Genomic DNA, 14560 nt, shown 5'->3' with positions numbered 1-14560 from the left:
TTTTGTAATTAAATGCCTAAGATCTTATAATTTTGAATTAAATTGTTTGATTATACAATCAGTTTCACATTATTTGGTGTAGCATGCTGTTTAACATTTTAGAGTTCCATCCTTTTTAGTAATGAAATAATGATGAACTCATATTAGTGGATCCATAAAAGTGTATGATATTAGTTTGACAAGGTTATATAGCAAGGCAATTCTTGTTTGACGAGAATAATGAAAAACCAAGCAGCAAAAGAAGATAAATTTGGAAAGAAGAGATAATTTTTCGCTCGAGGGTGGGGCTGTAAGGAATCCGTGGCACGAGTAAACAAAAGCATCTTGGTCGCCATATAGAAAAACATCTTGGTTGCCTCCTCTCTATCTCACCCATCTTGTTGCCAGGCATGGAAGAGAGGAGGGAGAGCCGAGGAGCGTGGTGGCCTCTGGCTGTTGCCCGGGAAAAGGTAAAGGCCGTGGCACGACTGCCCGTCGCAATGCCGCTGCTCCTTGCGTGCTTGTTTCCCTCCTTACACCCCCACGTCCAACTCGATCTTCGGCTGCTGCAACGCCGTAGATGATCAAGTCTAGCGCCCGCGCCCGCCGCCCTCTTGTGAATGGCCAACTGATAGCCGAAGGTGGGGAAGGCTTCGATAGTATGATAGTATGATGTGTGCTAGCTGATTGTCAAGAAAAAGATGTGAGTTAGTTGAGACGGCATTATTCTTGGTTATTTTAGCTCCGTGAGTAGCATCTTAAATTTTTCCAAAAGCCCGTGGCAACGCACGGGCATTTTACTAGTAGTCTAAGGATATGTGTATGTTACTCTTCACTGTGGCTAGTCTAAACAAAGAGACCTTCTGTGTCTCCTCGTGTGCCTTCCCGTGATCACGTCCGTCACCGTCAGGTAGGCTAACAGAGGAAGCAAACGGCGTTGAACCAAGGAGAGGGAGCGGGCAGCTGACACGAGGCGCGGCCTGCGCTGCACCTTTTGGTTCCCATCGCCCGTACGTAGGTGCAGGAAAAGCCCCATTCGTTTCCTTCTCCCACCCCCTGCAAGCAAGGCTGCAACAGTAGTTGTGCTTTCTTTCCCGTATGCCCAGCAGCCATGGCAGGAGTTGCCGTTTCGTTTCTTGCCATGGCTACGATCGATAACTTTCATCGACTTTTGGTCTTTGTTGCATATGATCAACTATCGGTCCTAGACTCCTAGTACGTGCAGGAAAGCCCAATTCTTTTCCTTCTCCCACCCCCTGCAAGGCTGGAAGTAGTTGTGCTTTCCCGTTTGCCCAGAAGCCAGTACCGTTCGCGGCATGAGCGGCCGTTTCGTTTCTTGGATCTGCCCTCTCCCATGGCTACGACTACTTTCATCAACTTTGGGTCTTCGTTGGATATGGTCAACTATCCTTCTTGGTTCCCTCTTTTCTTTCTTTTTTTCGTGGGGTTCTTCTTTTTATTTATTGCAGGCCTTTTTGGTTTCGTCTATTTGCTTTTTTAATACATTTTTCTTTTGACGAGCCAATGAGTCCATTCGAAAGGAGAACTAAATATTCCTACGCAAATAATTATACTCATACTACTTCTAAGAGCATCTACAGCCGGACTTGGCAAATCCGACCCTTCAAATGCCCACAGACGCGTCTGGACGCGTCCGCGGACAGTGATCAGTCACGCCTCAAAAAATGAATTACATATCTGGATATCTCAAATTAGAAACCTCAAATCCATATTACTACATGCAACGTAAAACCTAATCTAAGCGGAGCTCGCCCGGGGCCGCCGTGGCCATGTCCGGCGGCTGGCTGCACTCCTCAGAATGTTGGTCCGGTCGCCGGCAAGGTAGAGTAGGGCATGGGACACGAGCCGACTCACGGGACTCAAGGCGCCGTCGTCTCCCATGCCCTACTCTTCCTCGCCGGAGCCCGAAACCCGAACGGTGCAGGTGGACATCAGACCGATGCCGGATCCGTCCTGAGACGAGCCGGGACCTCCACCATGATGCGGTTGCGGCGCCCAGACTGATGCGCCATACAAGGCGCTAGAGAATGCAACTCCACCTCGTCGACGTCCATCGCGACGAGGGTTGCCACCGTCTCCCACGCCCGGTGCCTTGCACGGCGGGCACACCGTGCCATGGCCTCGTTGGACGAGGCCCATGGTGCGTCCCCATGCTCCGCACGCCACCGGAGGGGTTGCGCGTCCGCTAGGGTGATCGGACGCCAGACGGAACGCACGGCCTTCGACGAGGCAGCTACGGTTGGCCTAGCGCCGGATCCATGCGCCATTTGGGCAGGCGTAATGGATTCCCGACGGAAGGAGTCCGAGCGCTGCCTCGCACGGGTCTCCTTCCGGGAGCGGCAGAGCGCAAGCCGGACAACAATCTCCTCCTCGGGGCTGCGTGGGATGAGCTCGAGGTCGACTGATCTGAAGGTGAAAGGCTCGGATCCGCTGCCCGCCATGCCAGAGACGGCCGGAAGGAGTCGGAGATGAGCTTGGGTGGCGGAGGGAAGCGAAGGGGAGAGGAGTCAGGTGACTAGGATTTAGTCCGGCTAGCGGATGGTGGGCGGATTTATCTGGGGTCGGGTGGGCCAGCGTGGGCCGGGGCCGACGTGGCGGGCGCACCCGTATCCGCCCCATATTTGGGATGGATATGGGTGGGTGCCGGTCAGCCCTGACGTTTGAGGGCCGTTTGAGGGGGTCGAATGGGCCAGCATGGGCCGGGGCTAACATGGCGGGCTCGCCCATATCCGCCCCATATTTGGGCTGGATATGGGTGGGTGCCGGTCAGCCTAGGCGTTTGAGGGCCGTTTGAGGAGGCTGTCTGGGTCAAAAAAACGTGACCAGGCAGTGAACGGGCAGCTCGCCCGGACGTATGAGGCGGGTTTGAGATGTCCGGCTGCAGATGCCCTAAGGGCTGCTTTGATTCATAGGGAGCTTTATAGGAATGTGATCCACGAGTTTTTTTCCTATGGGCGTTGTTTCATTTGTAGAATGCAATCCTTAGGAATGGTTCCATCCGACCGGCAAGAAGCCTGCCCAATGGGAAAAGTGGCGAAGTTTAGAGCCGTTGGTTCGACGTGGTCCGCGGTGACGGTCGGGTACTTGTCCTGCATGGTGTGCCAGCGAAGCAGGGCGACGGATTTGAGCACCATAGTGAGCGTTCTCTTGGTTGGTAATTCCGCGACATCGGTATGAAGCGAAAAGCCGGCGATGAGGGTGGCTGCTTGGAGCCTTGAACCACGACAACGACGAATGTCAACATGGTGGCGTCGGCTAGCAAAGGCAAATCAATGGCTCTCTTGAAAAAAAATTAAACAAAGGTAAAGACAAGAGCATGCGGGTTCATCCTTTGAATTCTTGTGACATTTCTTTTCTACTTATTTCACGGAGGCATGCGTATAACGTGTGAGAAATAAAGGTGATTAAAATCAACTAACATGATTCTCACTAGTTGATGGGTATTTATACAAGTTTCAATTGCTGTTGAGAGTTATAGTGGTTGCTACAGTACCAAACAAAACCTAAACTGCTAGTGGCATTTGCAAATGTTAATGTCGGTTTGCTAATTACAGTGAACCTTCATGTTCTAAAACTATCCTAACAACACCGAACATTGCGAACTTTCAAATTATCCGCGTGCCTAACAAGGATTCAGCTTCCAAAAAGAATACGGTGTATCCCATATCACGGCGTGAAGGTGGTAAATTACTTGGAATGTACATACTCCAAGCAAACCGATTAAAAAAAAGCCAATGACAGCAAATCCTCTCGATTTTAGTGTGTTCGACTAAAATTCCCTACGGCCCTGTTGTTTTCCGAATCCACCTAACATAGAAGGGAAAACTACCTTTGATCTCTACAGTTCATTTAGGGCGACAAATAAAGTGTTACGACACATTTTCTGAAATTAACTATAATACATCCCTTACATTGAAGAAAGATGTGTTCTGCTAGGACTCTCAAGAAGGGAAGATGTCACTTTTTTTTACTCAGCAGGAAACCTAGAACAGAAACATATTCCACGTAACCTTTCATAGAAAAATTATAACACAACCCAATACAAGGGAAGACACTGTATACATGACTAGCCTTTTCACAGACGGTCTCTGCAGGACGGTGTCAAAGATGCTTGATTTCTTTGAATTGTTGAAAGCATTCAATAGTTGTTTCCTCCTTTTGTTTTCTTGTCGATGTTTCCTCAACGCTTCCTTGAGAGGCATGTGGTACAAGTGTGTACGGTTAGTCAGCCCGTTTCCGCCTACTTTATTTGCCAAGTAAAATAGCCCACCCTGCAAACGGCGCTCTTTGTATCTTTGGATACTATGTCTGATAGTTTGCATTGAGCTATCGATGGCGAGGCGATGCTCTTCGTAAGCTTCCCAAGTAAGCATGCCGTCCCTCACGCGTTCATTGTAGTCCTGGAGTGCTGATCTTAAAAGGATGCGTTTGTATGATTCACGATACAACGATGTGGTCCTGAGCTGAAGGCGCCGGTCGACAAATGGGAAGGTACCATACTCGTCGTTGCGGCAAAGTCTAAAACTTTTTCTTGGTATCTTGAATTTTTTCTTTCCATGGCTTTTGCTGCACAATATAAAAAGAGACTCCTAATACTTTAAAATATAACGAAGGATTCGGAGTACATCGATTCCTGAAATTTAATTTAATAACCAATGTAAAAGGTTGAAATTCATACCAGGCGTCTCGGTTCCCCATTAGGCCGCTGCTAGTCTCCTTCAATCCACCCATACGAGCAGATCCTCGACAACGATCGATCTGTTTGCCGCCTGCCGATATACGTACTCAGCTGGGTCCTTGGCGAGCTTTTTATAAAGAACAAAAGCAAGGCTGATTGTGGTTATATATAGAAAGTCCAACCCGAACTCGTACCCGTCAAAGCTACCAGCCGTACAGATGGAGGAGTCCTTATCTGATTAGGCACATGAGGAGACGCAGAAAATAGTAAGTATTCCTTCGATGCGCCGTCGGACCAGCATAGATCCACCGACCTTTCCTTTATGCGTATAACCTGCTCGGTCTCACCAAAAAAAAAAAAAAAAAACCTGCTCGGTTTAGGGGATCTCAAAACCTAGTAGTTGGTTCTCTACACCACACTTATTGAGGTGTGAAGGAGTGAAATAAGAGAACGCATACGTCCGCACTCGCTTCTCCATTTTATTTTTTTGATGTCTTGGCAGAAAAGTTAATTATTTCTTGTCCAGTGAGTATATGACTTAGAATCTAAGTCGGTTTGAGATCATGATCGCGACACGATACCGCCTCTGGTCCTCTTATATGTACTGCTACCGAGCCGCAGCCAAAGATACATCGAAAACACCTCGGGTTTTGCCTCATCTTGCAACTTGCGCCGTCACCGTAGTCTACTCTATCCCGAACACGGGCATGCGGGAGAGCAGGTGTCCGAAACCGTTCGTTCTTGCAATCCTGCATCGGGAGAGCGTGAATTAGGTCTTTTTGGGAAGCGCTCTGCGCGACTACCCAAGTTTGTCATCATGGGTCATCTTCTGTCCAAGTCAGGCGGTGCTACTTATCATCGTCGTCAGCAACAGATCATCACCAACAACGTCGATCCCGCATCAACTAATGAACCGTATGTCCATCGTGATATGTGCATGTGTCTACCTATAGTTGTTGTTAATGTGCAATGTTGTTGTGCATGTTTTTTCTGTTCATCTAGTATGCTAGACCGTTGCATGCTATTTCCTATTAGAGTCATAAAGTACTAACTGGAATTAATCATGAATTTGTTCATCTAATCAACGAGGACTAAACAACCCTAATCTATAAAATACTAATCGGAACACAGGCATCGGGATTCTCCTCCCCGCCACCGCTCACCGGAACGGAAGGTAGAGGGAAGGCGAATCCATAGGGTCGCCGGTAAAGTCCGGAGTGAGAGCTTGCTTGGACCGCCTAAGGTCTGAGGAAGAAACTATTGAGATGTGTTCTACATCTCCCGAAAGAGTGTACTTCCTTCTTTTCATCTACATCGGCGCTGCACGTCGCATGGGGCGGTGGGAATTTTCGATCGGGGGACAAGGAGACGAACGCTTGCGAGACGCCTATGATCTGTCCTTTTTGAAAAAGAAAAAAAATGTGTTGCTTTTGTATAAGGAACAAAACTCTCATCCGTATTAGGCTAGAACTCAGGAGCCTCTTCTATATATATCTATACAGCTTCCGTATTGTGTGATCGATCTGTTGGAATTAATTAAGCAGGCCGTGGTACTTTTGTCCGAGTAGTATTATATAGGAACTCCATAATCCAATCCGTACGTGGTATAGCATATATACCTAGCACCACCGGACGAGATCTAGCAAACCTCCGGCGAGATCAGTCGACACCAGGTTCTGGCCGGAAAGCAATCGGCACAAAGCCGCAAGCTTGTGCTACGAACGCGCTCTCGCCGGAAAAGTCGGTTACGATGGTCGTCCCCGCGGCGGCATCTCCCAATCTTTACTTGCTCGACCTCGTGAAATCCGGCCGCATGCTCATCGACCGTGGCCTCGTTCTCCCGGACGGCCAGGTGGACAACATCTATCTCCCAGTCGACACGTTCAAGCTCTTGCGCATCGATGACAGTGTTGTGTACAAGAATGTCGGTGACATCAAGGTGGTCGACAGGAGCCACCTCTACCCCGGACAGGTGGTCGGGTTGGCATCTGACATGGGCGGCCAGATCGGCGTCGTCACCGGCGTCAACACCGTGCTCAACCTGGCCAAGCTCGACAACAACGGCGTGCCGACCAAGGTCATCAGGGGGGTGTCCCCGTCTAGCCTGAGGCGCGTCAGGAGCCTCAACCTTGGCGACTTTGTCGTGTCCGGGCCGTGGCTCGGCCGCGTCGTCGAGGTGTCGATCGATGTCGATGTGTTGTTCGATGACGGAGCTGTCTGCAGGATCACTGACGCGGATTCCACGAACCTGGCGAGAGTGCATGAAATCGGCACCATGGAGACCTTGCATCGCCACCAGATGAACAGTCAATTCCACCAGGGGCAGCAGGTCTCCTTGCGAGGCGCTTGTTCACTCTTCAAGGATGCTCGTTGGCTTAATGGCTACTGGCATCCTTACCGACAAGTAGGCACCATCATGAAGGTGGAGACGTCCGGCGTCCTCGTCTACTGGGTTGCATCCAGGCATTGTGGCACCGACAAGGGGCTAGTGGAGGCATCCGCTCCTCCAGCCTACCAAAACCCAAACGATCTTACGTTCTTCTGCGCTGCGTCCAATTGCTGTTGGGGGCTTGCCGACCGCTGTTTTTTTCTTGAAACGAGTTCCGCCAAAGGGCATGCAGCATGTACACCTGATCAAAATAAGAACAACAACGATGATGATGATGAGAAGGAGGAGGAGTGGGAGGAGTGGGAGGGGGAGGAATACAATGCATGCTCACAAGACAATCAAGACGAGTGTGAAGCTGCTTCAACCTCTCAGGTGGTACCACCTACGAAGCAGAATGATGCGAGGTTTTATCGGAAGCAGTTACGGAAGGTCGTCTTTGAGGGCCATAGACGGGCGCAACGCCCACGAGTAATGAGACATGTGGAGGTGGAGTTTCCAATGGTCGTCGCCAACACCTGCACCACCGTCGATGTGTTGTGGCAGGACGGCACACGGCAACATGGCAGACCTTCAGCAACCCTTGTTCCCTTTGGGATCGTGAATGAGCAAGAGTTCTTCCCGGGGCAACATGTCGTCGCCGACGTCATTCTTAACAATGATGTCATTGACACTACAGGAGACCATGTTGGCGGCACAACAACTACTAGTTTCAACAACGACATTGCTGCTGCTGGCATTGGACCAACGAAGTGTGTGGGCATCGTCAAGAGCCTGCAATACGAGGACCAGACGGTTTGTGTGTCATGGTTAAAGACGCCAAGGCACCCTAATGAGGCTAGGGAGGTCGAGTGCCATGATACCGTCAGTGCTTATGACCTAAAATTGGACTCTAACCACTCTGCTTACTACGGTGATATTGTCATTCGTCTCCTACCTCCAGGATCAACAGATGACGGTGAAAGCACACCACCGTTACAGGGAAACAAGAAGACAAATGCTATTCCCGCCGATCTTTCATGGGTGGGGCGGGTAGTTGAACTTCCTAATGGGCACATCCAAGTCAAATGGGGTGATGGTAGCATGTCAACGGTACGTGGATAGTTTCTAATACCTTTCCTTTCCATCTACAACTACTGCGTATGTTACAATTCTCTACTCAACTCATTAGCCATCCTTGATTTGTTTGGGCGTGCTGTAGGTATTGCCCCATGAGATCGCTGTTGTCAAGGACGAGCACTACATGGAGCTATGGAATGAAATGGGCGACTGGGTAGAGGACGATGGCATCGATGGCGACTTGCTAGAGGACGATGGCATTGATGATGCACCCGAAGAACCAGCTGCAGCCAGCACGGTATATATCTAATCTTTCTAAAATTATCCACTTTGACAAACAATGAGGTATGGGGACTTTGCTGTAAAAAAAAGAGGTATGGGGATTACTTCGGATTCTCCTGACGGCCCCAAAAGTACTACTTATACTGTGATAAATAATTACATGGATAGATTCACCTCAACTGATGTGGCTATAAGTACAGGTTATCTGATTTTAGGACATTGATCTTCAGGATCTAGGTAACGATGTCGAAGGCGTCAACCCGGCAGTTTCGAGTACAAGCCTTTTAGGGTTTTCATTCCGGTCTTTGCTCCAATTGACCGGCGACATGGTGGCTCGAGGTAAAGGATACCTGATGAACTGGCAGCCCTCGTCAACGTCGTTACCAAGCTCAGAGTTGCCAGTGCCCACGGATGATGATAGCATCGGTGGTGCTGCAATGGTTATTAGCGATGCAGATGTGACCAGCCACGGTTATGACAAGGAGAGGACGAAGGCTGCAGATGCAGATGCTACCTGTTGCTGCGACGAATCATTCTACTTTCCATGTTTCGATGTACTACAGATCAGCCCTTTGGATCACCACTACCTTGACTCTACGGACCAGGTAATTATATTTCTGATAGAAGATGATGATGACGAACGGGAGGTAATTAAGGTTAGAGTAAATAAAGTTTGTTTGCACAATATGGTTTGCCAATCGTTGGAATCCATCTGCAGCTTAATAATGAAATTTGCTTTTTACACAAAATAAAATTGAATCCCTTTGGCTTAAAATATCTACATGACCACACAACATATTGCAAGTTATAATAAGACGAATTTTACTAAATGTAGAACTTCAATCAATCCTCTCTTTTTCAAGGAAATGCAAGGCGCTAGTCGAGGGAAGAGTTGGGCCAAAACGGTGCAAAAGGAATGGAAAATTCTGGAGAAAGACTTACCAGGTATGTTGGTGCACATGAAAATACACGGTCAATGCATGGTTAGAAATGAACAGACAACTTTAATGTGCAGAAACCATCTACGTGCGAGCATTCGAGGACCGCATGGATCTGCTTCGGGTGGTGATGGTGGGCGCGAGCGGGACGCCATACGATCACGGCCTCTTCTTCTTCGATCTGCAGCTGCCTCCGTCGTACCCGGATGCTCCACCACAAGTGTACTACCACTCCTTCGGCCTACGCCTCAATCCCAACCTCTACGAGTCTGGTACAGTGTGCCTCAGCCTGCTAAACACATTCGGTGGCGAGGGCACCGAGGTCTGGTCGTCAGCAACGTCCAGCCTCCTCCAAGTCGTTGTCTCCATCCAGGGCCTCGTCCTCAATGACCAACCATACTACAACGAAGCCGGCTATGAGACACTGGCCGGCAAACCGGAGGGCCACCGCAATGCACTGCCCTACAATGAGAATGCTTACCTACTAACCCTCCGGACCATGCAACACCTTTTACGTCGGCCACCTCGGGGATTTGAGGAATTCATCAAGGAACACTTCCGCCGTCAGGGAAAATTTGTGCTTAGGACATGCAATGTGTGGCTTCAGGGAAATGTTGTTGACGATGCCCATGCCACTGAAGCGACTAGGAAGCGACCGTGCTCGGCTGGGTTAAGGCTTGCACTCACAAACATGACGCCAAGCCTCGTGGCAGCGTTCACCGAGATCGGCGCCGAGGGGTGTGAAGAGTTCCAGTAGCTGCAAATCAAGTTGCCATGTGCTCTCAGCACCACTCACTAGACAGAGGAGTGTTTGATGGTGGGAGCTTTGCTGCACATGGGGGGCAGGTTAGTTCAAAAGAGGGGTCCGTGGATATATGATTTTTGGTGACGGTGATGGTCTTGTAATCATTCACATTTTTGTTCTACAACAATCACATACTCCTTTTTGCTTTATTTTCTCGATTAAAAAGGAGTTCAGCAAGAGAGGTATCATTGTGGACTACATCATTTATCTATCAACAGATATAAAGGCTGGGTCTATATTTATCATTGTGATGCATTAACACAATATTTATCTATCAACATATTTTGTCTATATTTATCATCTATATATCGCCAAGCATGCTCATTGAATAGTGCAGAGCATGATCATGCTTTAAGAACGTGCAAGATCTGTTTTTGGATCCAGCTCAATCCAGCTAGCAATAATAGACGGAGATGGCCTAGAGGTTAGAGAGCAGGTTAAGCATGCACTTCCAGATGACCGTTTATATACCCCATATATAGTAGTTACTGCAAAAGAAATGAGGTTTAACTGAATAATTAGATAGAAAACACTGTTTGGTGTAAAGCTTTAGATTAAGATGGTTATGTTCTTCAAGTAGATCATCACCATTTGTTTATACGTTTCAGAATTCAATCTGCTACTTGCATCTTAGTTGCACCGGTGTAAAGTTGATCTTGCTACTACTATTGTTTTCTTGAGATGAAGTAATCTGGCTAAACCAAATCTGTAGACAAGATAGGAGGCAATGTTTATTCTTTGTTTACCCCAAATCTTGTAGAGGGCTGCTGAGTCCTGCAAGCTTCTCGGCCATGATACCCTCGTCTACAGTCATGGTACACTACAAGCAACATTAGAAAGAATCACCATCACACTAAATTAAAGAACAGGAAAAGCAGCCAACTGACAGCAAACTAGTTCATAGACCAAGAGGGAGGGGGTAAACCTTTTGCAATATCAAAGGCAAACGTTTGGGCATGTACATCATCAACCAATATATTACATATAGTAAGTAGGCAGTTGTCTGTTCAAATGCAAAGTATCTTAACTAAAACCGCAGCACTTATGTTGGAACGGAGGGAGTACCTACGTATACATATCTATAGTCTTTCGCTGGAGACATAGCTTAAAACTGGTTGTCCGTGCAAGTAGACACAAACAGTAGTGTGAAACACATCGTCTTACTACCAGACACACCTAAGGTCAAAAGGAAAAACACTAAAAAAGGCGGCATAAAAAAAGAAGATACATAGCAACAAGGGGAAATCAAACAAGCCTTAAACACAGGAGTCCTAAGACATAACAAAAAAACAGATCAAAGTACCATCAGGCCCATATATTACAGATACTTGATTCTACCCCATAGTAAAGAGAGTTGCAGATGGAACTACATCAGTACATAACCTACTGATACTAGCATGGAACATAGGGTATGTAAAAATTGCTAGCAGCATGGAAGTGGCGAACGCATGATCAACAAAAGAAGCACACGCGTGATACAGTCTTGATGAGGAGGTAACGTAATTTACAGGACAATAGCTAAGGTCATAGGGATAACACACGTCGATAGAACCAGAAGAGCAGGGGGGCATAGGTCACATTATCTTGCGAAGAGCAGTTGCAGCTCATGGCACAGCAACAGAAGCAAAACACGTGGATCACACAGAGATATCACATAGCACCCAAAAACACCAGGTTGCTACACAAATATGATCTCAATTAGGTTGGTCTCCGGATTTGGTGCGGCACAACCAGAGTGAGGGTGTGAAGGAAGAAAGTGCCTCTAGTCATAACTCATAAGCAAGGGGAGTCAGTAGATCCGGGTTTGCTTTTCTTGGATTCTGCACCAATCAGAGCTTTCTGTGATGGTGTTGGGTGTCTAGAGAAGACTGTACAAAGTATATTCATAAACTGGCAGAGAAACACGTACACTGTGGTCTACTGCATCGACGTACGGCATGTTCAACTAAGAGAGAAACCAAAACTCTACATCCTATCCGTTGTCGTCTTGCCCAGGTGGTTCAAGCATTTGTCAAGCATCCTCAAGCGAAGATGTGATAAGGCAGATTGTACAATGCCTGAGTAGAATCAGGCAGAGGAAGGTCTTCCTGGAACAGTTTCTTTTTGACACAGAACGATCCTGAAGCTCTTTGCTTTTACTGTGGAAAAGCAAAGACATATTAACTGCAGGGACACAAGTGGTGGAGCCAAGGCAGAGCATAAAGAAGCTACTGGGTCGACTATGTGTACTAGGGATATACCTAGGTTCGGGAGGTTTCACCACAGATGGTGGCGTTGGAGGGATAGAACATAGAAGGTGAGACCTAGTTTAAACAAAAATGTAAGAATCAACAATACTAAGATTGCATAATGAATCAATGAGAAAAGGAAAGAAGGATGACAACACAAGCAAAGGTGCTGACCTCCAGGGCCGCCCACCATGAGCACGCCGTCCTTCACAAGCTTGCTGTCCTCGACGCGCACACAGACTGCCGAGAGGACGCCACCGGCCGCGAGCATGACGTTCTCGGTGGGCACGTCGACTGCCGCGGGGACGCCGCCGCCGTGAGGATGCCACCGGCCATGAGGACGCCGTGGTCCGCAAGCTCGCCGACCTCTGCGTGCACACCGCCGCCGTGAGGATGCCACCGGCCGCGAGCACGCAGTGGTCTGCAAGCTCGTCGTCCTCTGCGTGCACGCCGCCGCCGTGAGGATGCTACCGGCCGAGAACACGCTGTGGTCCGCAAGCTCGCCGTCCTCTGTGTGCACAACCCCCGAAGAAGTGGATCCATTCCGATCTCGATCCATACAGAGATGAGGAGGTGAAGTGATAGGATGACCAAGCACAGCGCCCGAACAAGTGGAGGGGCCACTACCGGAATCGCACCCTATGCCGACGGCCCTGGCCGTCGGCATAGCCCTGATTGGCCGTCGGGACAGGCCTATGCCGACGGCCCCCGTCGGCAACATATCCGTCGGCCTAGCCCAGGAGGCCGTCGGCATAGAAAGGCCGTCGGCATAGGACCTATCCCGACGGTGTCCGTACATCTATGTCGACGGCCCTGGCCGTTGGCAACATTACCTCCTAACGGCGGCCGCCGTCAAGTGCTGACCAACGCCTGCTCGCCACGTGGCAAAACTATGCCGACGGCCAGGCCGTCGGCATAGGCCTGCCACGTGGCAGCAACTGGGCTCTCCTGGGGCAAGGCTATGTCGACGGCCTGGCCGTCGGCTTAGTTTATATGTATGCCGACGGCCAGGCCGTCGGCATAGACTTGCCCGAGGAGCTCCCAATTGCTGACACGTGGCGTCTATGCCGACGGCCTAGCCGTCGGCTTAGTTTAAATCTATGCCGACGGCATAGATGCCACGCGTCAGCAACTGGGAGCTCCGAAGAAGTGGATCCATTCCGACGGCATAGATGCCACGCGACGGCATAGATGATTTTTTTTTCTTTTTTCTGTTTGTTTTCAAATCAATTCAATTCAGATATACAACACATATCAGCAGATATATATGATGGAAATAGATATATAGAACACATCTAAGTATCATCCGTCACCATCACAACAATATATGCATAAGCATCATCATAATCAACATAAAGATAAGCATAAGCATATAAAGAAGCACGCAAGTCATCTAAAGGACCATCAAAGACCACAAGTTTATCATCATCACCACACACAAGTCATCTAAAGATACATAAGCATAAGCACACAAGTAACCAAAAGGCTTAAGCGCCAGGACGTCGAGCACCGCGGAGGTCGTCACCGCCAAGACCGCTGAAGCCCAGGTCGTCAGTGCTAGCGGCAGCGCTACCGCCAAGACCGCCTCCACCTCCGCCTCCGCCTCCATGGATCGGAGTGGTCGGGCTCCGTGACTCAGGAGTGCTGCGAAGACCACCGCCAACGGTTGATCCACCGGTTCCCTGGATGTTGAAAAGACATATTAACGGGATATATGACTGTGTTGAAAGGCATGATATGCTTTGAGTGAATAGATTGGGGATGAACTAACCGGCGAGGGGCCAGCGTTCTGTGCCACAAACTCCTCAAAGGTCAGCAACGTTGGTTGTGCTGGAGGACCCTCTGCTGATGGCCATTGAGGACACCTGCCGGCCGCCATTTCCTGAAAAGCGTGCTGCATCTGGCGATCCCTCTGCTGATGGTATGCATGAAGGCGGTCGTGCCACGCCATGGTGAGAAAAACAGAGAAGAAATAAAAAGAAGGCAATCACATGAAAAAGTTTATGAGGCAATAGCTACATGAACTTTGCTTGAGGAATTTCTATAGTGAAGGGATTCATCGCCCGAATATAACATAAAAGAGGCTGGCATTCAGTTTTCAATTTCTTCCAACAAGAGTAAGGGGTGTCGATGAAGCTGAATGAGAAAAGGGGGCTGCAACTCATAATAAATTATCTTCTATAG

The 14560-nt window shown here is 48.8% G+C and overlaps 2 protein-coding genes across 2 annotated transcripts; one reads left to right on the top strand and one right to left on the bottom strand.

Moving 5' to 3' along the window:
* Positions 1-3907: 3907 nt before the first annotated feature.
* On the bottom strand, positions 3908-4827 carry LOC123073636 (uncharacterized). The gene is made up of 2 exons (XM_044496703.1): positions 4679-4827; positions 3908-4566 (listed from the first exon to the last, which is right to left on the bottom strand). The coding sequence occupies exons 1-2, from the start codon at positions 4729-4731 to the stop codon at positions 4014-4016; spliced, it is 606 nt and encodes a 201-aa protein (XP_044352638.1). The 5' UTR covers positions 4732-4827; the 3' UTR covers positions 3908-4013.
* Positions 4828-6178: 1351 nt separating this feature from the next.
* Positions 6179-10392, top strand: LOC123073635 (probable ubiquitin-conjugating enzyme E2 23). Its single transcript, XM_044496702.1, has 5 exons — positions 6179-8156; positions 8266-8421; positions 8636-9010; positions 9269-9350; positions 9421-10392. Exons 1-5 carry the CDS (start codon positions 6429-6431, stop codon positions 10098-10100), a joined length of 3021 nt encoding a protein of 1006 aa, XP_044352637.1. The 5' UTR covers positions 6179-6428; the 3' UTR covers positions 10101-10392.
* The last annotated feature ends 4168 nt before the right edge of the window (positions 10393-14560 follow it).

The sequence above is a fragment of the Triticum aestivum genome, chromosome 3D (assembly GCF_018294505.1).
Source record: "Triticum aestivum cultivar Chinese Spring chromosome 3D, IWGSC CS RefSeq v2.1, whole genome shotgun sequence".
Taxonomy (NCBI): Eukaryota; Viridiplantae; Streptophyta; class Magnoliopsida; order Poales; family Poaceae; genus Triticum; species Triticum aestivum.
This window is presented reverse-complemented; position numbering and strand designations above follow the sequence as displayed.

Excerpts from the sequence above, each read along its gene's own strand:
- LOC123073636 (XM_044496703.1), bottom strand. The coding sequence starts at position 4,731 with ATGGGTGGATTGAAGGAGACTAGCAGCGGCCTAATGGGGAACCGAGAC. Across the intron at positions 4,567-4,678 it reads ATGGGGAACCGAGACGCCTG|CAAAAGCCATGGAAAGAAAA; the intron begins GTATGAATTTCA and ends TATATTGTGCAG.
- LOC123073635 (XM_044496702.1), top strand. The coding sequence starts at position 6,429 with ATGGTCGTCCCCGCGGCGGCATCTCCCAATCTTTACTTGCTCGACCTC. Across the intron at positions 9,011-9,268 it reads ACCTTGACTCTACGGACCAG|GAAATGCAAGGCGCTAGTCG; the intron begins GTAATTATATTT and ends CTCTTTTTCAAG. Across the intron at positions 9,351-9,420 it reads TCTGGAGAAAGACTTACCAG|AAACCATCTACGTGCGAGCA; the intron begins GTATGTTGGTGC and ends TTTAATGTGCAG.